The sequence below is a fragment of the Myotis yumanensis genome, unplaced genomic scaffold, assembly GCF_028538775.1.
Source record: "Myotis yumanensis isolate MYYU_CA2020_CCGP unplaced genomic scaffold, mMyoYum1.0.hap1 SCAF_3, whole genome shotgun sequence".
In the NCBI taxonomy this organism is placed as follows: domain Eukaryota; kingdom Metazoa; phylum Chordata; class Mammalia; order Chiroptera; family Vespertilionidae; genus Myotis; species Myotis yumanensis.
Genome location: NW_027223754.1, coordinates 73,528,715 through 73,554,196, shown reverse-complemented (window position 1 = coordinate 73,554,196; position 25,482 = coordinate 73,528,715). Strand labels below are relative to the sequence as shown.

General features: G+C 43.6%; 1 protein-coding gene across 4 annotated transcripts in view; it reads left to right on the top strand.

The window, feature by feature from the left end:
* Positions 1 to 8,455, top strand: part of TDRD3 (tudor domain containing 3) — a 183,093-nt gene extending 174,638 nt beyond the window's left edge. For 2 of the 4 annotated variants that reach the window (XM_070408976.1, XM_070408977.1), the window contains 2 exons: positions 647 to 772; positions 8,271 to 8,455. In XM_070408976.1, coding sequence (XP_070265077.1) covers positions 647 to 772; positions 8,271 to 8,325 — 181 coding nt within the window. In that variant the 3' untranslated portion in view covers positions 8,326 to 8,455. Of the gene's footprint in view, positions 1 to 646; positions 773 to 8,270 lie in introns of those variants that run through there. The other 2 variants (XR_011470762.1, XR_011470761.1) reach the window with 1 other exon arrangement.
* Positions 8,456 to 25,482: the final 17,027 nt, after the last annotated feature.

Here is a 25,482-nt window from a genome sequence, read left to right as displayed (position 1 = left end):
TTACCCTAATTTCCCGTGCTATTCCTTAAGCTGGCTGATCTACCCCCTCAGCAAGAAAGAAAATGAGAAGAAAATAGTTTATGTCTTACTGTGGTGATTGCTATGTCTTGCATGAAGCTTTCTTTATATGTAAATTGTATTTCTCTCATTCCAATCCATTATTTTTTCCTGTCTCTGGATGTAAAGTTTTTTAGCGATGGTGATTTTGTCAGATGAGGACAGACAGTTGGTGAACGTCCTGTGGCTTTTCAACCCTTTTTCCATATCTTACTAAAGTCCCTCTCCATGCTAAACACCTAGAAATATTTAGACGCCCAAATATTCAAGAAAATACCTATTACAAAGCTTGGTTTTCTTTGTTTTCACCATATTGTGTCATTTGATGGGGTGATCATAATATTTTGTAGAAATGGTTTCCTTTCTAGAATTAAATTTCATTCTAATGTTACTACTATACATTGTATTCTTCTGTTACCTGGACCAAAAGAGGCTTTTTCTTCTCCTTGCCTCCCTCTGTTATAAAAGTTGACAGATGTGAATCATAGGCAGCTAAAGAGGGTATGTCAAAATGGGGCCATAAAATGCATTTAAGTTAGGAGACTTGGAGCTATTTTGAACATGTTACATCACTATTCTTTGCAAATAGGAGGAAGAAGGAACCTATGACCAAACTCTTGAGTTCCGTAGAGGAGGTGATGGCCAGCCTAGGAGGTCCACTCGGCCAACCCAGCAGTTTTACCAACCTCCCCAGGCTCGGAACTAATATGAGAAGGTAAGGTTGACATTGTAAGGTGGTTTCCATATTTAAAAAGGTGTTATTCATGTGGAATAAGTAAGTTTAATTATTAATATTTCATAACAATGTAGTATTAGAAAAAATAACTCATGTTTTAAAACTTTCAATTATAAAGTATGTATGATTAAACCGTAGTTAGAAATTACTTTTCCACCAGTCCTTTCTTCATGAATGCTATCCTTAATCCCCTTTTTCTCCGTACCTACTCTCTCCAAATGGAGGGGTACAATCAGCGAAGTGACTATAAGTTTGAAAGCAAGAAGGTGAAAGAAAACAAAGTACTAGCTGGAATAATTGAGTAGATTTTTTTAATTAATTCAGTTCTTTTTAAGAAAGAAGATATATTTCACTCATGATCCATTTAGACCACTTGCCATTCTTGCTACAGTTTGCTGTGTGGAAGGCCATCCTATATATTAAAAGAGAAACATGTAAATTGACTGTCCCTCCGCTACACTCACCAGCCAATCAGGAGAGTATGCAAATTAACCCGACAAAGATAGTGGGTTACTTTGCATACACAGGCGCCGAGGGGCCTGGGTCCCGGGAACATCCTCGGGACCCAGGCCGCTCCTAGCCTGTAGACCCGCGCATAGGCCCTGAGCAGCCGGGGTCCCAGAACTCCCCCGGCCACTCCAGGCCTATGGGCGCAGGCGCCACATGGATGTTCCCGCCCTGTGGCCGCTTGCGCATGCGCCGGCACCAAGCAGCGGCCCAGGTCCATGTCCCCCAGCCCGGCGCCCATCAGGGGCGAACAGGCCAGGCCTCCCCGCGATCAATCATGGGGCAAACAGGCCAAGCCTCCCTGCAATAGATCACGGGGCAAACAGGCCAGGCCAGGCCTCCCCACACGATCGATGGCAGGGCAAACAGGCCAAGCCAGGCTTCCCTGCGATTGATCACAGGGTGAACAGGCCAGGCCAGCCCTCCCCGCGATCCGAGGCGAAGACGCTGCTCCGCTGACCAGCTTGCACTATGAACCTGTTCAGGTGGGTGGCGCGGAGTCCGGGGCCTCTAGCCTGCAGCCACGGGAAGTCTCCCTCTCCCCAGAGTTAGGAGCACCAGCCCAGGTCCACCCAGTGGCCTGGTCCTGACTGCAGGGGTGAGTTCCTGCAGACTGGGGTTTGATCCCTAGGCATTAGCAGTAGGAGACCAGTGCCTTTATTATTGCTGTGTGTCCGGGTTTTAATTGGACAAATGCCCTGCGGTCCCAGGCGCCAGCTTAGCAAAATCTTTTAGGAGGAGAATTCTGTCTGGGTTTCCTCAAATTCCCTCAGCCACTACTCACCCCTCTGTAAAGGCGCAGAACAAGTGAGGCCCCTTAAATAAAAATCAAAGGTCTCCAGCAACGGTGGGCCTCTCTCATCATAGTCATTTGGACTGGATGGCATTTGAGTATTTATGCACCATGACAGGGAAACACAAGCTCAAGTCATGATCTCTGCCCTTAAATAATTCACAATCTTATTAGAGTGAATGGCTGATAAAAGCGCAGTAATGACATCAGAATATAAGGCAACAATACAGAGAGGAACAGAGGCAATTGCTAGGATGATTTTCCAACAATTAGTACAAAGAGTATGTGCTGTGAATTAAATAAAAAAATATGTGTGGAAGTAGCTGCTTCATGAGAATGGGATCCCTTCCTATTTTAAAGGAAACTGAGTTCCATGTGAACTGTGTAATATGCTATGATATCTGAGGCACAGGACAAGAGAGGCCCTAAGTGTACTATGCTTTGATATTTGAGTTATTCTTTATTGTTCAATGTGATTTATTTCTGCATGCCTCAGTTTTGTAATAGTTAAATTACTAGAATAATACATCTTGCTATAAAATATTGCTAGAAGATCAAATGATCAGGTGACATTTATTGTTATTTTCTATAAATGAACACAATCTCTGGTGTGCTAAAGTGATGGGTATTATAGAAATATTCAGATAGGGAGACCTACAGGCTTGATTACAAGTGAGGCTTACTATCACAACCCAAATTTATTGCTTAAAAAAAAAAGCAGGAGCCAACTAGAAACTGAACCAAATATAAACCCTTGAAGGGCAAATGTAAATTGGATAAGCTTTGCTATTACAAGAGCAAAAAGAAAAAATTCAGATGCAAGAATGAGAAGCACATTACATCCACTCTAAGTTGCTGTTAAAGAAAAAGAATGATATACTATGAAAATACTTAATACAGATTGTAAAGAGATTTGTTCAAAGAGGATTTCCTAGAGTAGGTGGTATTTTAGTTAATTTTTTAAATGTGAAGAGGTTAGCTAGATAAAAAAAGGTGTAGGGGTCCCAAATTGCAGAGGGTGCAGGCGGGGCTGAGGGACCCCCCCCCCCCACCCCATTCATGAATTTCATGCACTGGGTCTCTAGTCCTATATAATAAAAGCATAGTGTGCAAATTGTCCCCTCGACCGAGAGTTCATCTGGGAGTTCGACCAGGGGGTGGAGCCAGCCAGGGGAAAGGAGGGAGGCCCCGGCCAGCAGCCGCTTGGGACCCTACTAGTGCATGAATTTCATGCACTGGGCCTCTAGTATTTCAATAAAGGTTGAGTTCAAGAAACATCATTTTAAAGGACATGGAGAAAAGAGGCATACAGATGAAAGGGAGCCAGTAGTCTCTACCCAGATCATCTGACTAGCAGTTTTCAACCTGGTTATGCTTTAGAACCTGGGATCTCCTAAAAACAATACCCTGTGCCCCACCCCCAGACCATTTATATTAGAAGTTGGGGTGATGGGGCCCAGGCATGCAAACCACTGATCTAAATACTTCACAGCAGGAGTTCCCAACAGTGGGTGGTCTTGCTCCCCCAGGGGACATGCCACTGTCAGAAGACCTGTCTGGTTATCACAACTGGGGGAGAGGAGGGGTTGCCACTGGCATCTAGTGGGTAGAGGCCAGGGATGCTGCTTTAGTAAATGCACAGGGCAGCACCCCAGGGCATTGACCTGTCCCAAAATGTCAACAGTGCTGAGATTGAGAAATCCTCCTTTAAAATAAAAACACTGCTTCTGAAGTCAAGAGAGAGAGAGAGCACGAGAGAGAGAAGGAGAGGAAAAAGAAAGAGGAAATGTTTCATAGTATATCTTAAGGAATTGGGTAAAGACAACATGAATGCTTATTGAGATGTAATTTGGGGGTCCTAGGCCATCAAGCCAGAAACTTTCATCTTAGAGTTTTAGAAAGAGAGTTGCTATCTGAATATCTTCGATAGGAAGGAAGAGAAATGTGACAAGAAAATCAGGAAATTATAGGACTAATCTAAGGCATCTTACTGTGATGACCAAAGACCTTATTAATGTGTTTTTGCCATGTTTGGTAATATTTCTATTTTTTGCTTATGCCAGGGCCTTTGAATATTTCTTTAATAATCAGAGTTCTCTCATTACAGTTTTTGTTATATTTCACCCTAAAGAGAATTTTGGACTTAACTGTATCTTTTTTTCTCATGTATTTTCTTCTCAATAACAAGACCATTGAGAATTTTAAAGAAATTGTTCTCAATTCATCATTTTAGCTATTTATTCTGCTACAGCTGTTATCCACATTGTATCTTTCCCCTGCTAAGTGACTCCATTTTTCATACCAGCTGTGGCTGTTTAGGACTGAAAGTGCAGCTAACCTGAACTGAGATGTGCTATCCATGAAAAATGCATACCAAATCGTAAAGACTGAGTTTTAAAAAGTAAAATATCTCAATGATTTTTATTGATCATATTGAAATGATATTTTAGAGAGATTGGGTTAAGTAAAATATGTTATTAAAATTAATTTTACTTACTTTTACTTTTTTTATGTGGCTACTAGAAAATTAAAAATGGCTCATGTCTCACTTTCTATTTCTGTTGGACAGCACTGGTCCAGAGTCTTGCGTCTTCTTCAGCTTCCCCAAAGCTCCTACATTGGTTAAAAATAAGTTGTGCCATCTCGAAGGGAAGAAACCTTTATTTCCTAGCTCTTTGCTCCTTATGTAGTCATCTGCCTGGGGAGGAAGCATGGCTTCTGATTTACCAGAGCAAGCCAGCTAGCAACTTTTTCCTTTATCATTGGCTTTTCTTTGTGCTTAATACAAGGCCATTAAGTAAATAGATATAAACCACTTAAATAAAAAGGTAGTAAAACACTTAAAATAAGTTTAATGTACTTACAGTTACATCTCTTTTCAGGTGAATGAAAACTGAGACTTCCCTCTTAGCTTTCTGAGGTCTTTTAAATTGTTTAAGACAAGATTTTAGTATAAGGCCAAAGGTCCCTATACTACCACTAGCATCCCCACATACACATATTCTTCCTCAAGGGTAGGGAGGGATAATATTCTACTTGAGCTTGGTATTAAGGACATTAGTGACTAACAAAAACAGGAGACACATGGGACCCAGGGGTAGGTGGGAGAAGGGGGTCTCATGGAGCCATTGGGGACATAGACCCACCTCTGAGAAAAAGTGGTGGCAGGTCAGGTCAAATCCTTCAGAGGAGATAAGGCCCCAAATGTCAAACTTCTAGTTCCTGGACTTCTCATAGTTGTTGCAGACAAGTTAGAAATATGAGCAAATATGAATAGAGAAATTATGTAGTCAATGAAACTGACCCCAAACTATGTGCATTTGATGAGTTTCTGACGTGATTGGCATTATAGGAGCTAGACTTCAGTAGTAGAGGTAGAGTTTAGAAATCAATTTTAAGCTTCATTGTCTTGGCAGGGTAAAGTCCTTTGAAGAGATTCTAAAGGCCGCGGAAAGCTTAAAGAGGAGAAGAAGCATAGTGCACAGGAAGCAGCTTTCAGTGGCGACATAGTATATAAACCAATACAGTTGGTGTTAAATATCTACACTAATAAAAGACAAACATGCAAATTGACCGTACCTTTGCTACACCTAAGCCATGCCCACCGGCCAATCAGAGCGACTATATGCAAATTAACCCAACCAAAATGGCGGCCGGCAGCCACGGAGCTGGAGCAAGCAGGAGGCTTGGTTGCCCCAATGATGGAGGAAGCCAAGCTTCCTGCTTGCCGCAGCGGGCTCTGAGCTCCACTCAAAGCAACAAAGTTTCAATTATAGAAGGTAAATAAACCCCAGATACCTGCTTTCAGCTGGCTGTGGCCACGGAGCTGAAGCGAGCAGGAGGCTTCCCTCCTGCCCGCCCTGGCCGGCTCTGAGCTCCTCTCAAGGCTACAAAGTTTCAATTATAGAAGGTAAATAAATCCCAGAATAAAAAAAAAGAAAAAAAGGAGAGGCTGGGAGTTTCCGTTGCCAGGGGCCTTGGCCAGCCTGAAAACAGCCCTCAACCCCTCACCCAGACTGGCCAGGCACTCCAGTGGGGACCTCCCACCCTAAATTGGGTATGGCCAGCCTGCAAACAGCCATCAGCCCCTCACCCAGGCTGGCCAAACCTCCATGGGGTGAGGGTCCCCACTGGGGGGGGGGGGGGGCTTGACCAGCCTGCAAACAGCCATCAGCCCCTCACCCAGGCTGGACAGGCACCCCAGTGGGGACCCCCACCCTGAAGGGGGTGTGACCAGCTGCAAACAGCAATCAGCCCCTCACCCAGGCTGGCCAGACACCCCAGTGGGGACCCCCACCCTGAAGGGGGTGTGACCAGCCTGCAAATACCCATCAGCCCCTCACCCAGGCTGGCCAGGCACCCCAGTGGGACCCCCACCCTGATCCGGAACACCCTTCAGGGCAAACCAGCCGGCCCCCACCCATGCACCAGGCCTCTATCCTATATAATGAAAGGGTAATATGCAAACTGACCCTAACAGCAGAACGACTGGGAATGACTGGTCACTATGACACACACTGACCACCAGGGGGCAGATGCTCAATACAGGAGCTGCCCCTGGTGGTCAGTGCGCTCCCACAAGCCAGGCTGATGGCTGCCAGTACAGCAGTGGTGGTGGGAACCTCTCCCGCCTCCTCAGCAGTGCTAAAAATGTCCGACTGCAGCTTAGGCCTGCTCCCCGCTAGCAAGTGGACATCCCCCGAGGGCTCCTGGGCTGCCAGAAGGATGTCCGACTGCCAGCTTGGGCCCGATCCCCCAGGGAGCGGGCCTAAACCAGCAGGTGGACATCCTCCGAGGAGTACCAGACTGCAAGAGGGCATAGGCCGGGCTGAGTGACCCTCCCCCCGCAAGTGCACAAATTTTTGTGCACCGGACCTCTAGTATATATATATTGGTGGTGGCTGAAGACTATGGCTTTAGACATCTTAAGAGTTTGAAGTGTTCAGCACTATCATGAACTTCCGAATAAGAGTGATATGATCGAAATTACACTTAAGAAATATGGCTGTTGGATGTAGGATGGATTACAGCACCTGGAGGGAAAGCATCTAAGCAGCTAAATGCAGTGGTCTAGTGGAGGAGAAGGATAGGGTTTCTGTCTTGCTGTGAAGGGGGAAATGGCTGGCCTGTGTGGGAAGGTTTGAAAGATACCTCAGCATGAGGCCCCCGGTGCAATGGAGGTTCAAGCTCAGCATGTGAAGCAGTTTTATAATTGTTGACTCACTTTGAACTTCATTTCTTATTTGTTTGATGAAAGAATCATCTTTGCATTTTCACATATTAACCACAAACTTTGAAACCTATAGCTAAGCATAGACTGTTACATAAATAGCATGACTTTGTTTATTTTCTAAGGTATTAATGCCATTTTTAGCTGGTAAAAGATCTATTTTTAAAAGTGAAAAATTGTTTTGACAATCTGGTCCAGCAGAATTTTCAAATCAAGGCCAGGAAAGTGATCACTCTAAGGATAGCTATTACAGAACCCTGTGATGCCAGTAGGGTGGGCATCATGTGAGGATAATAGTACAGAGCTCTTTATTTTCTAAGCAGAAGACTGTTTACTCAGGAGACTTATGAGCTATTAGTATGCAGCCATGGGAATTCTGCCCAAGCATGCTTTTATGCATGAAGCTCATATAGGCCCAGAACAATCATGGCTCATCTCTTCACTTCTCTCAGCTTTCTGTTGTCACCACCCAAAGTGTTTGAACTAGAGTGGTACCTGATAAAGGTGTGGAGCAGGCAGGGGAGGTGACAGACACAAATAAATGCCCTGTGTGGACTAAACTAGTTTGGAGGTATTCAGAGGGGTAGGATGGAGGTAGAACTGGTTCATTGGCATGCTGCTTCTTTTTAAAGTTTTTAACATCTCTGTTAAAAACTATTCGGTTAATGGAAATTCCTGAAATTAATTTGCTAGCAATAAAGGGGCTAATGGTGACAGAGATGTACTTTAAGAGTTTAAAAGAAAAAATGATTTAAAAAGATTTTGTTTTGGGGCTTGCATATTACTTTATATAAATTATGTTCATAAATAACTAATAACTTGCAATCTATTGATATTTCTACAAGCATTTCACATTTACAGGTAAGTTTCAGCAGAATTGTATCCTGAGTATGGAAAAGTCAATTTGTGGGTCCAATTTCACTTTCTTCCTCTCTTTTTTTAAATAGAGTCTTTGTGAAGAAAGGAGCAATTGACAGGAACATCCTGGTCAAAACCTTTTGATAGACCTTCTAATTTCCTGCAGCCATGGTGGATATTAATATTTCAAGAATGAAAAAGCAGATTTGAGGGGGGGAAATGCAAGTGAAAGAATTTTTTCTTCTGCCATCAATAAAATCAGTGCACTATTACATACCTTGTTTTACAGTATGTTTTATTTGCTGATTATTGTCTTTATACTTCACCTAGTATTAACACCACACTAATTCCCTTCTATTGCTGGAATAGTGATGATAGCATACCGGAGCCTCCCCTAATAATTACAGAATAAACTGACTTACACAGCTGGCCACATTTCTTGCAAAAACAACCTGAAGCCAAATAGCAGTTCTTAGTTTGGTAAGTACTTAGCTACTAAGTGCAGCAGCAAAAAGTATTTAAAATTCAAATATGTTGTTTTTAGCACTCTATTAGCTTTTTCAAATGCAATTCAATTTTAGAAAGGCATTTCCTCGTAATATGTGCAGTGGGTTTTTCAGGATTCATCTAAGTTGCAAATAACAGAAAACCCTACTCAAACTGCTTTCTTGTTTCATTTAAACACTAAAGAGAATTTACTGGCTCACACATATCACTACCAGAAGCTCAGCAGGTTTCAGTTGGTTTAATTCAATGACTCAGACTTGTCGTGAAAGACCCTGATTCTTTACATCTTTACTTGCTCTGTCATCAGCTTCATTCTGCAGGAGGCTTCCCCATGTGGTCACAGATGGTTATGCTTCCCAGAGCTATTAAGTGCTGGGACCATTTCTACAGTAGAAGTGCACTCAGAAGAGAAAAGAAGCTCCTCTCCTTAGGCCACATTCACCTGCATTGTGCTACATTTGTGCTTAAGAACCAGTAACTTCACAAGGGTCTGTGGATTCGTTTAGGCCTGATCCAGCCTTACAGGTGGGGCTGGTCTGCTTTCTGGAAGCATTGGGAACATGTTTGATTCAGGCAAAGGGTATGCATCTGAAAGTCAGGAAACTTGCCAAAAGGAGAGGGAGGAAGTGTTGGAAAAGCAACCCAGACTGTCCATTGCAGAGAGCCCACATGTCTGAACTACAAACTTCTTCATTTGATAGGACAGAAGTAACGTTCCCATAGTGTTAGCCCTATGAAGTCAGAAGTGAAGTCTAAAAAAAAAAAATAAGTAGGTAGGAGGGATGGAGGAAGGAGAAAACAGAATCCTCCAGCCAAAATAAGTGACAAAATTTAGTACTTTGCTTTAAAGGAGAGGGCCTGAGGCTCTCAGGGACTATTAACTCTTAAGTTTTTTTACTTATTAGCCCACAGTTGATTATTTCTACAATATTTTTTGTTGTTGTTAATCCTCACCCGAGGATATTTTTTCCATTGATTTTTTTAGAATGGAAGGCGGGGTAGAGAGAGAGAAACATTGATGTCAGAGAGACACATCAACCCCAACCAGACCAAGAATCAAACCTGCAACCCAAGTATGTGCCCTTGACAGGGGATCAAACCCATGACCCTTCGGTGCATGGGCCAATACTCTAACCACTGAGCAACAGTGGCCAAGGTGATTTTTACCATATCTTAATAAATGAAAGGGTGTAGGTGAAAAAGATATTCTTGCAGTATTGGGTTTTTGTTTGTCCTTTATTATTGCTATATATCATAGGCATTTTCTTAAAGATCTCCACGTAATTCAATATGTATCTTGGGTTGAGAACCAGGAGAAGACCCATGGAAATTTTTATGAATTTGATAACTGATAAGACAATAAGGGAAGGGGCAGGAGAACTTAGGTTAATGTGTGTTTGTGTCTTAGTTTTCAACACAAAAATTTAAAAAGTAAAAAGAATTAAAATGTTTTTTATATAGATAAAAGCTTATAGCATATATATATATATGCTATATATAATATAATATATATATATATAATATATATATAATATATATAATATAATATATATATATATATATAATATGCATATTAGGCTGGGATGCTGTAATGGTCACGACCAGCTCAGGAGGAGGTGCCAGGCGTGGGCCCAGAGCCTAAGAGAACAACAGACAGGGCGGCCTGCGCCTGGTCCCGGAGCCAGAGAGAACAACACGCAGGGGGCCGGCCCCCAACCCCAGCCTTGCGGCCACGGCACTGGGCTGCTGGGGCCAGAGCAGAGAGACAAACCCACAGGGGGGCCAGCCCCCACCCTACGGCTGCGGCACTGGGCTGCTGGGGCTGGAGCAGAGACACAAACCCACAGGGGGACTGGGTTCAATTCTAATCAAGGGCATGTACCTAGGTTGCAGGCTCCTCCCTGGCCGAGGCCCAGGTCAGGACTCATGCAGGAGGCAACCAATTGAAGTGTGCCTCTCACATTGATGTTTCTCTCTGTCTTTCCCTCTCTCTTCCACACTCTCTGAAAACCAATGGGGAAATATCCTCATGTGAGGATAAAATAAAAAAAAAAAAAAAAGAAAGGTCATATCCTATGAAAGAGACATCTTGAAAATGCCTAAAGAAAGTTGTCATCTTTTCGTGGTGAAGGGACTGGAGTCTGTGTTGATGAAAATACTTTGGCGGCTGCGGCGGCCAGCAGTGGCAGCAGCAGCAGGGTGATGGGTCTGGCGCCTTCCCCTGATCAGCCCGTTTGCCTCCGAAGAGGGGGGAAGCAGGCCTAAGCCATCAGTAGAACATCCCCTGAGGGCTCCCAGACTGTGAGAGGGGGCAGGCTGGGCTGAGGGACACCCCCTCCCCCCCCCCCCCCCGTGCACAAATTTCATGCACCAGGCCTCTAGTAAGAATATAAGGGAAGAAAATATTTTTGTATAGCTGTACAATGTGTTTGTGTTTTAAGCTAAATGTTTTTACAAAAGAGTCAAAAAGTTTTTTAAATGTTTTAAAGTTCATAAAATTAAAAAGTGGCAGTAAACTGAGATTAATTTATTATTGAAGAAAGAAAACTATTTTAGCCTGGATGTACAGTGTTCATAAAGTCTGTAGTAGTGTACAGTAATGTCCTAGGCCTTCACATTATCTCAGCACTCACTCACCGACTCAGAGCAACTTTCAGTCCTGCAAATTCCATTCATGGTAAGTGCCCCATAAAGGGGTATCCTTTTTTATCTTTTATATCATATTTATACTGTACCTTTTCGATGTTTAAATACTTTTAGATATATAAACACTTATCATTGTGTTACAATTTCCTATAGTATTCAGCTCAGTAACATGCTGGGACAGGTTTGTAGTGGAGGAGTAATAGGCTTATCAAATAGCCTAGGTGTGTAGTAGGCCATACTCTCTGGTTTGTGTAGCGCACTCTCTGGTGTTCACACAATGACAAATTGTCTAATGACACATTTCTCAGCATGTATCCCTGTTGTTAAGCAATGCATGACTGTATTTTCTTCAAAACTCGGTGCTTCACATTTACCTCATTTGGTCTTTGGACAATATTGTCCATTTTCCTTAGGTTAAGCAAAACCAGTTCCTGTTTCAGATCAGTTGCCAAATAAAAACACAGGATTTTTTTTTTATTTTTTTAGGTCAGAAAACATCTAACTTTATTTTTCCTCCAAATCAAACAACCATGGTAGTACCTTTCTTTTAAATATTCATCTCACTCCTAAATCCTGAAGTAAACAGAGCCTTGCTATGTGTTTGTCACAATGAAAGAAGATGCCTTCAGTGCTTCATGGCCAAGTTCTAATTACTTAGCTGCTCCAGGACTCCCCCGGAGGTGTTATTTCTTCTTGAATTGTCTCCACTTCAGCCCCTTCTCCCAACCAGGAGGAAGACATCATTTTAAGATTCATGGTTTTTAAGAAGTTTACCTTCTCTTTCTCCTCCGCTCCTCCTTTTCCTTCTCCTTCTTCTACTTGTACTTTAAAGAAATAACAGGCCCCAAAGGTAATAATTTGTCCCTAACAACAGCAAACCAGGAATGAATTGCAGTTTCAGCCTTTCTCGGGACTATCACCTTTAAAAAGGCAATGTGAAATTTTCTGATTAGCAATAGTTGGATAATCTGCATGATCTTCAAGATAAAGCCCTGATGGTGAAAGGAATTTTTAGGAGTAAAATAGGCAGGTTTAGGAAATTTTAAGAATTAAGGGGTCCATTTGAAAAACATAGGTCTGCAGAGCTGCAAAGACTACATTTCCATAAGACAAGGGAGCTGGGAGCTGCAAAAGGTACACATTTACAGAATAAAGGGAAGGAAGCCCCTCAAAGAGGGTGGAAGAAAGCCCATAGAAATAAGGGAGAAGAAGGAGGGAACCTCATGTACTTCACCTGAGGTTTGAGCTCTGGAGTTGCTACAGTAACCAATGTAAGGGGGATAGTGACCAATCAGAGGGAATATCAAGGCACAAAAATCTGTGGCCTTTTTAAGCCGTGGGAAAAAGGGACTCAGTGGGACTCTTCCCCCTCCCCACATGGGAGTCTGTGCTATGGGACTCTTTCGCCCTCCCCTCGTGGGAGTCTGTGCTTGTTTCTCAATAAATTCCACCTTTGCTATATCATCTCCCGTCCGTGGTTTCATTCTTTGACTCCACCAGACAAAGAGCCTGGGAAATAATCCTGCCCAGGGGAACACCGCGAGTTCCAGTCCAATTTTCCTGAGTCATAATTGGTGCATTGGCCAGGAATTTTGTAAGTCAACGCTCTTCACATAGAACAGTGAGTGTACCTACGGATTCTGTCCCTTTTTATGTCACCTGTATGATTTTGGAGGGTGATGGACGCCCACCAGCCACTTAAATTTGGCTGCCATCTACACAATGGAATGCTACGCTGTGGTAAAAAAATAAAAAAAGGAAGGAGTTCTTACCATTTGCAACAGCATGGATGGAACTGGAGAGCATTATGCTAAGTGAAATAAGCCAGTCAGAAAGGTAAATATCACATGATCTCACTCATTTGTGGAATATAATGAACAACATAAACTGATGAACAATAACAGATCCAGAGACAGAGAAGCATTGATCAGACCGTCAAACCTCAGAGAGAAGGTAGGGGAGGGTAAGGGTTAGGGGGAGAGATCAACCAAAGGGCTTGTATGCATGCATATAAGCCTAACCAATGGACACAGACACCAGGGGCCGAGGGCATGAGTAGGGGAGAAATGGGGGATAAGGACACATATGTAATACCTTAATAAAGAAAAAAAAAGTAAAAAATAAAAAGCGGGCATTCCTGCTCTCTCACTGCTCCTTTTCCAGATGCACTCTCCATCTCCAGGGCCAAACCAAAGCAGACATGGGCCAGTCAAGTAAAATCCACTAGGGCAGCCGTGGGCAAACTACGGCCCGCGGGCCAGATTCGGCCCATTTGAAATGAATAAAACTAAAAAAAAAAAAAGACCGTACCCTTTTATATAATGATGTTTACTTTGAATTTATATTAGTTCACACAAACACTCCATCCATGCTTTTGTTCCGGCCCTCAGGTCCAGTTTAAGAACCCATTGTGGCCCTCGAGTCAAAAAGTTTGCCCACCCCTGCACTAGGGTGACTGCTGCTAGAAGAAAAAGTCCCCCATGGAAAAATAAGCTGGTGCCGGGTCGGGTTAGAGCGTTAGGCTTCTGCCAGTCATAAGTCAAAGCCTAGCCATCAACGAAATGAGTGCTTGGGTCCCTGCCCAGCTCTGAAGATCAAAGAGGCAATTCTCCCCTAGTCCAAGACTATCGGAGGCTCCTACATGAGTAGGAAGCCACAGCGGGGTGCTGGGAGAAAATCTCTCCATGGCATGAAGACAGTCTCATAGGGTTTTAGCTACACATGTAATTAAATTCTGACCGTCCAGGGGATGCAAATAAGGGTTGGTCACCCAGCATTCCGGATCCTTGAGGTTGTCTTAGCCAGAAGAGAAACAGACATGTTTCCAAAAACACCACACTTCTGACCCACTACATATGCCCACGCAGGTTTTAATCAGAGAGTCATCTGCCTTTTCTTCTGCTCTCTATCCCAGTCAGGTCAAACAACATCCTGCCAGTAAGACTACTGCCTCTGCGGTCCAGTCCCACTAAGCTTAACTCCTCAGTCTCCATTTGAGGGTCCTAAGGGAAAACTTCCAGGCGAGGGTTAAGATGGGCAGGGCCAGCCAACTGTTTTCTACTCCTGGCATATGAGCATGGCCCTAGATCTTCCCATCAGGCATAACGAGTTAATTACAGCCCTTAGCCACTCCTGCCAGCACCCCTTAGAGGTATTAGCCTTTCAGAGAATTCACTCCCAGTGCGAATGGTTTTTTCATTAATCAGCTTCATTAAAGACAGAATTAAAGGTTTGCAGCACCTAAGGAGGGGTTCATTCCACAGGCAGAGGAGGATGCTCCAAACGCCTTAGAGATCTAGGACTGGAGCCCAAGTCTCCAAGTTCTCTGCATGCAACAGACAGTAATATCAGAGAGTAATATCCTACTGCGAGTGAGGAGGGCATGCCCCCCCTACTGTGCGCGGCAGCACTACAGCCAGATGCAGCTGTTCCGTTGGCCCATTAATTACTAGATCGCTTGCCTCTCACCTTTATGTGATCTCTGTGAAATGAATCTGGAATTGTGAGATGTCTTTTTCACTCTGTTATTTTGAAATTAATGTGTGTAAAAGGACTGCTAGTGGCTCACTTTTCTTGGTTATTGAAGGAATTATTGATTGGAAGTAATACAGAGGGTTTGAAGGCTAATTTGAGAGTGTGAAATTTGTGAAGGTTGAGTATGTGATGAGAAGGAAAAGGGACATGTTAACCTAGGGAGGTTTAAACAAAGGCCAGACCACTAGCTAATTTATAGCCTGCCTGTAACTAACAAGCCATTACCTCCCCCTCCCCAGCCCCCCCCCCCAGGCAAAAAGGGAGGGGGAAGAAAGAAGAGAAATGAAGGGGAACTTTATTCTGAGAAGCAGCTTTTCGATTTCAAAGCAGCAGAATTATGTTACTAGGTGATATTCAGCAGAGGAACTTTAAGACTTAATTTTAAAACAAGGCGTGTTTTCCCATGACTTCCCACTTCTTGCGCCTGCTCATCTGCACCCCATAATCTAGGATAATTCCGTGTGTTACAGCCGCAGCATTTGCCAACCCACACAGGCGCTTGGGGAGGGGCAGGGCAGGGAACATGGCAAAGCCCCACCAGCGCTGGTAGTAAAGTGACAGGGTGGTCCCAAGACATGGCTTACACAGCGCTGGGCCTGCCTGAGATGTCATGGCGGGCCAAGGGGAGCTGAGGCTGGCTATGGGGCAGGCAATCACGGCGTGGCCGCTTTGTGCTCCTGGGGGTGCAGTGCAAGAGAATGGGCGCACAGTAGGTGTGTCCTCCGAGCGTTTTCTCTACAAAGGTTAACCGTTCAAAGTATATTGTATGTGTCTGTGTTTCTGTGTACTACATATGGAAAATTTTAGCCTCCGGATGGCATTACGAGGATATAACAATTTATAGGCCAGATTGAAAAGGATTAAGTCTGTGGCCTGAACCAAATTTTTAATGTTAAAACCAGTTTAAGTTTTGATAATCTTTAGGTTAAGTATATTTGGCAGTTCTTCCGAGTGTAAAATTTCAAGGATTTGACTGAGAGATAGCTTTGTGACATCCCAAGGGCCCTGGGGTGATGCAAAGATCTATTCTCTCTTACTAAAAAGAAACATTTTTAAACTAAATTAGACTGATTCAATATACTTGAAATTACATGAGGAAACTTTGTCAAATAAAATTATTAACAGTGTTCTACTTAGATACATATATTTTGAACATTATAGAGGTTTCCGTCAGCTTCAGAAAAGAACTTACACCGATTCAGAGCCAAGGTCAAACAAAAAACTTTCAGAAATGACACATATCCAGTCAGGGATGTAGGGCAAACATGATGATTCTCTGCATCTGCCAGTGATGCTTTGGGTGTTTGTGTTTCATCTATTGGGGTTTATAAGTTGTTTTCAATGTTAAATACACCATCTGCAATAAGCCATGTGCCACTTATTATCCTTTATATACAAACTAGAGGCCCAGTGCATGAAATTTGTTCATGGGTGGGGGGAACCCCTCATCCTGGCCTGCACACTCTCCAATCTGGGACCCCTCGGGGGATGTCTGACTGACTCTCGAAACCTGGGACTGCTGCCTCCTAACTGCTCACCTGCCTGCCTGCCTGATTGCCCTTAACCGCCTCTGACTTGCCTGCACCCAGGACCCAGGATTACCTCCCTCTGGCCAGCCGCACACACCCAGGACCCCGGCCAGCTTCGCCTAGGCTGGCCGCAGCCCCAGGGGACCGTGGGTGGGTGGGTTGTCCCTCTCCCTGGCCGCAGCCTGGCTGGTCCCATTCCTCTCTCCCCAGTGTTGAGTGTCTGAGCTGTTAAGGCATGACGGTGTGAGGGTGTGATGACCATTTGCATATTAGCTCTTTATTATACAGGATTGTTTGTTTTACTAAAATGTTGCTGTCTTAGAATGTCATATCTTATAGGAAAGTAAAGGTTTTAATCAATTACATTTTAAGCAAATCCATAACCATGAGAGTTTTGAATTTTGTCATATTAGGCAGCCATTGCTTTACTTTGGTACATTTAGGTCTTTAGAAAAACCCATGAAAAGGACTCTGACTTTACTCCAAATTGCAGGCTTCTAACTGGTCATATCTTTGAACTAAATAAGGGTTTGTAGAACTTCAGGGAATTATTAACTAGAGATAATACAAAAATGTATATATAGAAGGTGGTACCCCTTCCCAGCATACCTAAGTAAAATATACAGATAGGCCCTAGCCAGAAAAAACAGTGACATTCAGGGGTAAATTTAAGCTTAAAAAGGGGAAGTAAAAAAATCTCTTCTACCAATATTCACCATTAATAAGAACTAAAAATGTGTGCCTTTTACCTAAATTGTTCCCTGCAAAGTCAACTAGCATGTCCCTCTCCCAGGCATTTTTCTAGGAAGCAACCGAGTTGGTTGCCCTGTTTAAAAGAAGGTAAAAATCTCTGAGGTGGCATTTTTAAGGTTTAGAAATAAAAATAAAAAAAACAGCAGAAATTAAGGTTCAGTAAAAAACAAAGAGGTAAGCCAGTGAGCAGAAGGTTTAAAGTACTAAATTTGACTAGAAATCGATTCCACCCTTTCCCCAGAAATCAGGCAGAAGATAAATCCTTTAATGACAAGGGCATACCAGGGGTAGGACCGGAGCTGTTTGTACTTTCCTCAATTCCTGGATACTGGCCAAAGCAGGGCTCCGGGTACTGTGTAAACTCTCTTAAGTTCTCATCCCAGAGTAAACCCCTCGGGAATTTAGTTCAGTAAGTTCTTAACCATCCAGTTCAGTGGGTACTTTAAAAACATTAAACCATCTCAGGCACTTTTTAATCACAGACAAGGGGCCTGGGAACACAGGTTATGCAAGCTTCCCCCACCAGGAGACATACAGGAGGCAGCAAGAGGGCGACCTCTGCATGAGCTCGGGTCCTCACCGCCGTGGTAAGTGCGGTTAACCCACCTGGCAACCTTGTCTGTGACTGTACACAGTAAGGCCACTCACGCCAGGCTTACGAGTGAGGATTTCACCCCCTACACTCTTGGCTGGAGAGGAACACGCCCCTCCCCCCCTCCCACCCTCTACCAGCAAGGGGACAATCACAAGGGATGCTAGACATCCTTGCCTGTGTTTTCTTTAGGGAAGCGTGTCATCCACACTACATAAAAACAGCCCCTCAAAAATTGGAATAATTTTGACCCACAAACCTTAAAGAAAAAGCGCCTGATTTTTTTCTGCACTCAGGTTTGGCCTCAATACCAACTAGAGAAGCATGAAAGCTGGCCCCCAGAGGGAAGTTTTAATTATAACACCACCCTACAATTAGATCTTTCTGTAGGAAGGAAGAAAAATGGTCAGAAGTCTCATATGTCTAAACTTTCTTTGCCCTAAGGGACAAGCCTGGTTTATACAAGAACTGTAAACTTGATCCCTAGCTCCTGGCAATCACAACCCAAAATCCACCGACTTTAACTTGCCCCAAGACAGATGAAGGATCTGGTCATACTTTACCCCAGATCCCCTTCTCACCCTGGGACATGAGACAAATTAAAAGTGATTTAGGGAAGTTCTCAGAAGACCCTGACAAATATATTGAGGTCTTTCAAAACCTCATTCAAATATTTGATCTCTCGTATAGAGACATCATGCTCATATTAAACCTGACCCTCTCAGCCACTGTTAGAAAAAGCAAGCCTGAAACTGAGAGGTGGAAAATAAAGCACTGCCAGTTCTGTATGATAGAAGGCCTCAGGGGAAGCAAGTCTATGCCTGTTAATTACTCCAAACTACCATCAGCCAGGAGGCTGATATAAACCCCTTGGCTTTTTTAGAAAGACTCAGGGAGACATTGGTTAAGCACACCAACTTCACCCCAGACTCAGAATTGGGACAAGTAATTTTAAAAGACAAATTTATCACTCAGGCTGTCCCAGACATCAGGAGGTTGCAAGAATAGGCTATTGGTCCTGAGAGTACTTTAGAGAACCTCCTGAAAGTTGCCGCCTCTGTGTTCCGTAATAGAGACCAGGAGGAGGAAAAGAGGAAAGACAGGAGAAGCCAGGCCAGAACCACGGCTCTTAGTGCCACGCTTTGGCATTAGGACCCCAGTCAGAGCCCGGAGGCGAATGGCCAGTCCTGGTCACCTGCTGTACTGCAGACAGGTTGGATTTATGTGCCGAGTTGCCCTAAGGGACGTGGTGGACCCCGAAGCCCTGTCCTGCTTGTCAAGGAAACCACTGGAAGTCGGACTGCCCCTGGAGACTGAGGCCGCTTGGGGCAGGGCTGGCAACCAGCTGGCCCAACAGGACTGATGGGGCTCGGGGCCCCCAACTCGGCTCCTCAGAGGACTGTCCTCTCCACCTAGGAGCCCCAGGTAAGCCTGACAGTGGGGAGGCAAGGAAATGAATTTCCTCCCCGATGCTGGAGCCACCTTCTCTGTACTCCTCCCAAACCCTGGTAAACCATCCTCAGAGGCTGTAGCCGTTACAGGCAGGTCTGGGAAGCCAATAAAGAGATATTTTTCTCAGCCTTTAGGGCGTAGCTGGGGTAAGTTGCCTCTTTCCCATGCCTTCCTGACCCTGCAGAAAAGCCTCATATCCACATGAGAGACAGTATCCTTCCAACCCTGAGGCTGGAGAAGGACTCAATATTCTAGAAGGCCATCTATTTTAGAAGCCCAAGGTTTATTGAAACCATGTTATAGTCCTTGCAATACTCCATCTTAAGGGTACAAGAGTCTAATAGAGAAGGAGGACTAATTCAGGACTTATGACTAGTAAATGAGGCAGTGATTCCTATCCACCCAGTAGTCCCTAACCCTTATGGTTTACTTGCCCAGATTCTGGAGGACACAGAGTGGTTTACAGTACGACATCTCAAGGGTGCCTTTTTCTGTATACCCCTGCCTCCTAACTCACAGTGCCTATTTGCCTTTGAAGATCCTAATAATCAAAGCAGTCAGCTAACATGGACAGTGCTACACCAGGGTTTTCGGGACCAGCCCTCATTTATTGGAGCAGGCCTTTAAACTACTCAGAAGGCCCTTTTACAGGCACCGGCTTTAAGTCTCCCAACGGGTCAGCAGCATCAACTCCTAGATTCATCTGTCGTGAGTGAGCCTAGAATGCCAGCACAGGAGAAGGATGAAGCTGCAGTGCCATCAACTGAATCACTGGACTCCTACTTATGTGAGCCCCTAGGGACCTGAAACTTCTCTTCTGAGGAGTCCTGAAAAGTTAATCAGTGCCAGATAAGCAACATACTCTGGTATTTTGAGATACGCAGTGTTTTCATTTTTTAAAATAGTTTTTATTCTGTCTTTTCATAAGTGTCACTGGAACCCTAGGCTGGTACCTGGAGGAGACCTTTTCTGCCCTTACTGAGACCCAAAAACACCACAAGATGCTCCTACTCATAGCTCCTTTCTATATCCCTGGTATAGCGAATTTCTCAGCCATATTGTCTCCCCAAATCCCTAACTACTGAGTATGTTATAAGCAGCCCAATTCAGGGTCAGGTAATCGCTAATTGGATATATATATACCTCCCACATCCCTCTCAGAATAAAGTGTGCCGAATCTCAGTCTATAGACAGCTTATATTACCACTACCACCAACCAAAGCAGGACCACTTCTCAAATCTCTGAGAATACTGACCAGAATTTTAAGGACACCCAGAAGTCCGTGGATTTTTAGTACACATGGTCCTTACTCACAGAGAAGCCCTTGATTGAAGAGGGCAAAGCCTGTGCCATAATTAACACTTCTTGCTGCAAGCAGCTTGGCTAAAGGAAAAGGCCTCACAATTTCTTGCCCCAGAAGTCTGGGCACCAATTAAAGACACACTACCATCCCTATGGGCTAGCTCCCCTTCTCAGACCTTTGTTTATACTGTTTTTTTCTACTCATCTTCAACCATTGCCTGTTTAAACTTTGGTATGTTTCATATCTTGCCATTTAGAAGCCCTAAAACTACAACGATCCTTCACGTGGAACGGAAATGGAGGCCGCTACATCCATCTTTCGTGGACCCTTAGATCACCCACTTCCGATGGGACCCTGACTGCCGCCCCAAACAACCACCCCTTTGCCAGCAGGAAGTTATCAGACAGACTGGCATCCCCTGTTCCCAACAGCAGTTGGGGTTTCCTAATCAGAGGGGGGACTGAAAGGAATTTTTTGGGGTGAAATAGGCAGGTTTAGGAAATGTTAAGAATTAAGGGGTCCATGGGAAAAGCACAGGTCTACAGAGCTGCAGAGACTACATTTCCATAAGACAAGGGAGCTGGGAGCTGCAAAAGGTACACATTTACAGAATAAAGGGGAGGAAGCCCCTCACTCAAAGAGGGGGGAAGAAAGCCCAGAGGAAATAGGGAAGCAACAAGGGAGAAGGAGGGAACCTCATGTACTTCACCTGAGGTTTGAGCTCTGGAGTTGCTACAGTAACCAATGTAAGGGGGATAGTGACCAATCAGAGAAGATACCAAGGCACAAAAATCTGCAGCCTTTTTAAGCCGTGGAAAAAAGGGACTCAGTGGGACTCTTCCTCCTCCCCACATGGGAGTCTGTGCTGTGGGACTCTTTTCCCCTCCCCTTGTGGGAGTCTGTGCTTGTTTCTCAATAAATTCCACCTTTGCTATATCATCTCCCGTCCATGGTTTTATTCTTTGACTCCACCAGACAAAGAGCCTGGGAAATAATCCTGCCCAGGGGAACACCGCGCGTTCCAGTCCAATTTTCCCGTGTCACTGGTCTCTTCCTCCCTCCCACAAAATAAGAGGACCTAGCCTGAAAAAAAATTTATTTTTTCCTTTTTTGCTAATACCTTCTTTCCCCACCCTTCTGCCTATGAAAACCTTCCATATTCTACGACCCCCCGGGAGCACCTTGCTCCCAATTCATGAGTTGCTTAATAAGCCCATTAGATCTTTGCATTTATTTGGTGGAATTTTGTTTTTAACAGTGCATATTTTTATTGAAAGCTTATTGGGTTGGGCGGGGGCGGGGGGGGTTACTAGACCACCGTAAATATGCAGCCCTCCTTTTTATGTCTTTCCTTTGTTTAAAGAAGGCGAAAGGTGGCAGTGAACAGATGGGAGGAAGAGGGAGCAGAGAAGACCACAGGCAATACTCTCAAAGAGATCCATTTTGGGAAGAGTTAAAATGAAAATGTGAGGATCTAAAAGATAATTTCTTCAAACGAGTTAAGTCTGTGGCCTATGGGAAATTGTTATTCTGCCCAGGTGCCCAGGTATCCCCTTGTGAAAGTCGATGGCAGCCATTCCCTGTCTGTGGAGGGCACCAGAATCCTCCAGAGGCCTTCTTTAAATGACATGGCCAGCTCCACCTCTGACCTGGTTCTGTGGTTCTCTTTCAGGTTCTGGGAATATGCATTTTAATCAGTGTCCTCAGTGTTTGTGTTGCTCATGACTGGCTGTCACTCTCATCCACTGTTCTGAACAGACTAGCAGAATCTCCTGCAGAGCCTTAAAATTGCAGATCAAGGCATCAGAATCAGAAGACCCGTGGAGCATGGGAGTAGGGTGTGTAAGGACAAAGATATGAAAAATAACAGGCCTAATTCTCCCTGATGAGATTCCTCTCCTTCCTTTTTTTCAGATTTTTCACTTTAGAATACTTGTAATTGTACATAGAGTTTCTTCTCTCTTTGAGATGAATAAAAATCCTTTTGAAAACTAGATGGGACTTTTGTCAGCTTGATGACCCATGAATGCCTTTCTTAAAGATGTTGATGTTTATTTACCCTTTGAAATGTAAACATCAAGGAAAATAGCACCCCAATCACCCAGTTTCTGTGGGATGGTAGACACCTTGTGGCAAGTTGCAAAATTACCTCCTGTCATAAAAATATGAGTTGGTTTCTCAACTAGATAAAGCTAATAAGCTAACACAGATAGTCACTCCCTTTACCACGTGAGTCAAGGATGAACCATGTACCAGTATGACAAATGGTGCTGTCAAGTTCTCTTACTAGCAGGCTCGTTATTGTTTATCCTGAGAACATGTGTGTAATGGGTTCTATCTGCTTGGCTCTATAAGGGAGGAGATTTTTTTTTCTGTTTTTGCAATCTCCTAGCAGACTAGCTGTGATATGTATCACATTCTGGTTTAATGTATATTCACTAACAAACAAACAAACAATGTTTTTGTTTCTACTACCTTAGTGGAGAGGTTTTCTGTTTGGAGGAAGATTTTGTTTTTAATGCTCTTTCCCATGTGGAGGAGGAAAAATTAATTTTTCTTCTTCCCTTCTAAAAAATCTGGTTTGACTAATAATCAGGTTAACAAATGACAGATTAAGAGGAGAAAATGACCACATTATTATATATGTCCATGCAGGGGCTCCACAAGGATATAGGGCCCAAAACAAATGGAGCGGTTGAGACTTATACGCCATCTTGACCTGAGGAGGTGGAGGTTGTGATTTGGAACTTCAAAAGGCAGGAAGGCAATTCATATGGAGATGAAAAAGTGAATATATAGTAAATTAATGTTTGCTGGGCTGTTTTAATCATGGGGCACACAAACTGTTAGCAGTGAACCAGCAGCAGAAGTTAACCAGCAAAATTGGACCTCAGTTCAGCAACCTTGGTTCTTGAGTTCGGCCGGGAAGAAATCAAAGCCCAGAACTCAAATTTTAAAAGAAATTTTATTTAGAAAGTCACAGAGGTAGAGAAAGTGAGCTAGCTTGGTGTGTGGGCTCAGAAAAGAGGTAATAGGAAAAAAAAAATTCCTTGGAACTTAGGATATCTAGAAGTCTCAGGGGAGGATCTTAATAGAATATTCATCTACTTCCCAGGTGTGACTCCTCAAAGTCATGGTCCCCACTGATTGGTCGGAGGCACCAGGACAGGGGGTCATTAGTCATCACAGCTGGTCCTGATGTCAACTATGGCATAGCCCGAACCTGGCCTTGCTGCTTTGTTAGACCTGGAGCTGAAACACAACTGAGACTTCGATGTTATCTCTAGGGCTTAATGCTTAAGGGAGTGGTTGTGCAAGGGCTTGTATGGGAGTTGTATGAGGCTATTCTCTGGCCCCCTTGTTCCTCCTCCAAGGGAATACACCACACGACAGCAACATGCCATGGGACAAAAGGTCAGGGGATGGTCTGAACCGTATTGCCATTTGCAATAACATGGATGGACCTTGAGAATATTATGCCAAGTGAAATGTAGATAAAGCTAAGAACCATATGATTTCACTCATGTGTGGGATGTAAAACTGAAACTCAAGGACACAAACAGCAGTGTGGTGGTTGTCAGAGGGAAGGGGTGGGGGGAGAAGGGGTCCTAATATATGGTGACAGGAGAAGATTTGACTTTGGGTGGTGGGCACACAGTGCATATTCAGATCTTGTAACATAGAAACCCATACCTGAAACCTGGATCCTCTCACGTGTTCAATATCAATGGTCCCTCCCCATGTGACAACTATTCCATACTCAGGACCACAGGGTTCACTATTCCCGCTTGAAACCATTGTTGGTCATACTTTGTTCTCTAAGGAATCACTTGTTGCCACTGACTCCCAGTACTTTTGTTTGTTTGTTTGTTTTGTATGTTTGTTTGTTTTAAATCTTGACTGTTAAGAGTTTCACTCTACCTTGTTCATGGCAATAATGGCCCATTTAAACTGGGCCTGTCCTCAGTGATGTGTCATCTTCACATCTAATATATTTTTAAAAATATTTTCATTATTTCAGAGAGGAAGGGAGAGGGAGGGAGAGATAGGAACTTCAACAAAGAGAGAGAATCATCAATGAGCTGCCTCCTGCATGGCCCCTACTGGAGACCGAGCCCACAACCCAGGCATGTACCCTCAGTGGAAATCAAACCATGACCTCCAGGTTCATGGGTTGACGCTCAACCACTGAGCCATGCTGGCTGGGCATGATCAGCTTGTTTTCTCTTGTCAATGTCAATTCCCGCTCCGTGTCTAACCACTGAGTGGTTTTTATCTTCTCCCTAGTAGGAGTCGGAGGAAGATCTAATAAAATCTACTGAACAAATTTCAGGAGAAAAATCTTAGCACTGCTTTACAAACCAAAGTTTATTGTGTATTCTAAAGTACAATTTAATGAATAGCTGGGCTGAAGTTGCCAGGTTTTTTGAGTACTAAATTGCAGTTTATTTTCTTCAGAGAATTCCTTTAACATGGCATTTTCTAATACAATACATGAAAAACTGGTTTTTATTATGAAACTCAGTTGCAATTTCAGTTCAAATTATGACATATTAAGTGTGCTGTTTTAAGGTGGTTAAATGTGCAATTTAAATTTCTTATAAACACTTTACATTTTAAAGAGTAGAGGCATAAATTTTAACTTCCATGCTCACTGTAAAATAAATTAAAGAAACTAAAAAATGCTAATGAAAATCTTGCAGATATTACACTTGTGCAAACAGAGACCAAAATTCTGCTCTACAGCTGAATGTTTAAATCCTTAGTTTTCACACTAATGTTGTATTAATATAATGTTTAAGAGAGAAAATGAGGTATGATGCAATTGAAGAAGAATAGATTTTTTTTAACTTAGAGGTAGCATTTTAGAAAAATAGAGATCATTTTTAAAGAAGGACAAATGTTTTTGTAAGCATGGGCTTGGAAACCAGACCTCGGTTAATTCTGGTATTACTCTTTACTAGCTATTTGACCCATGACACCC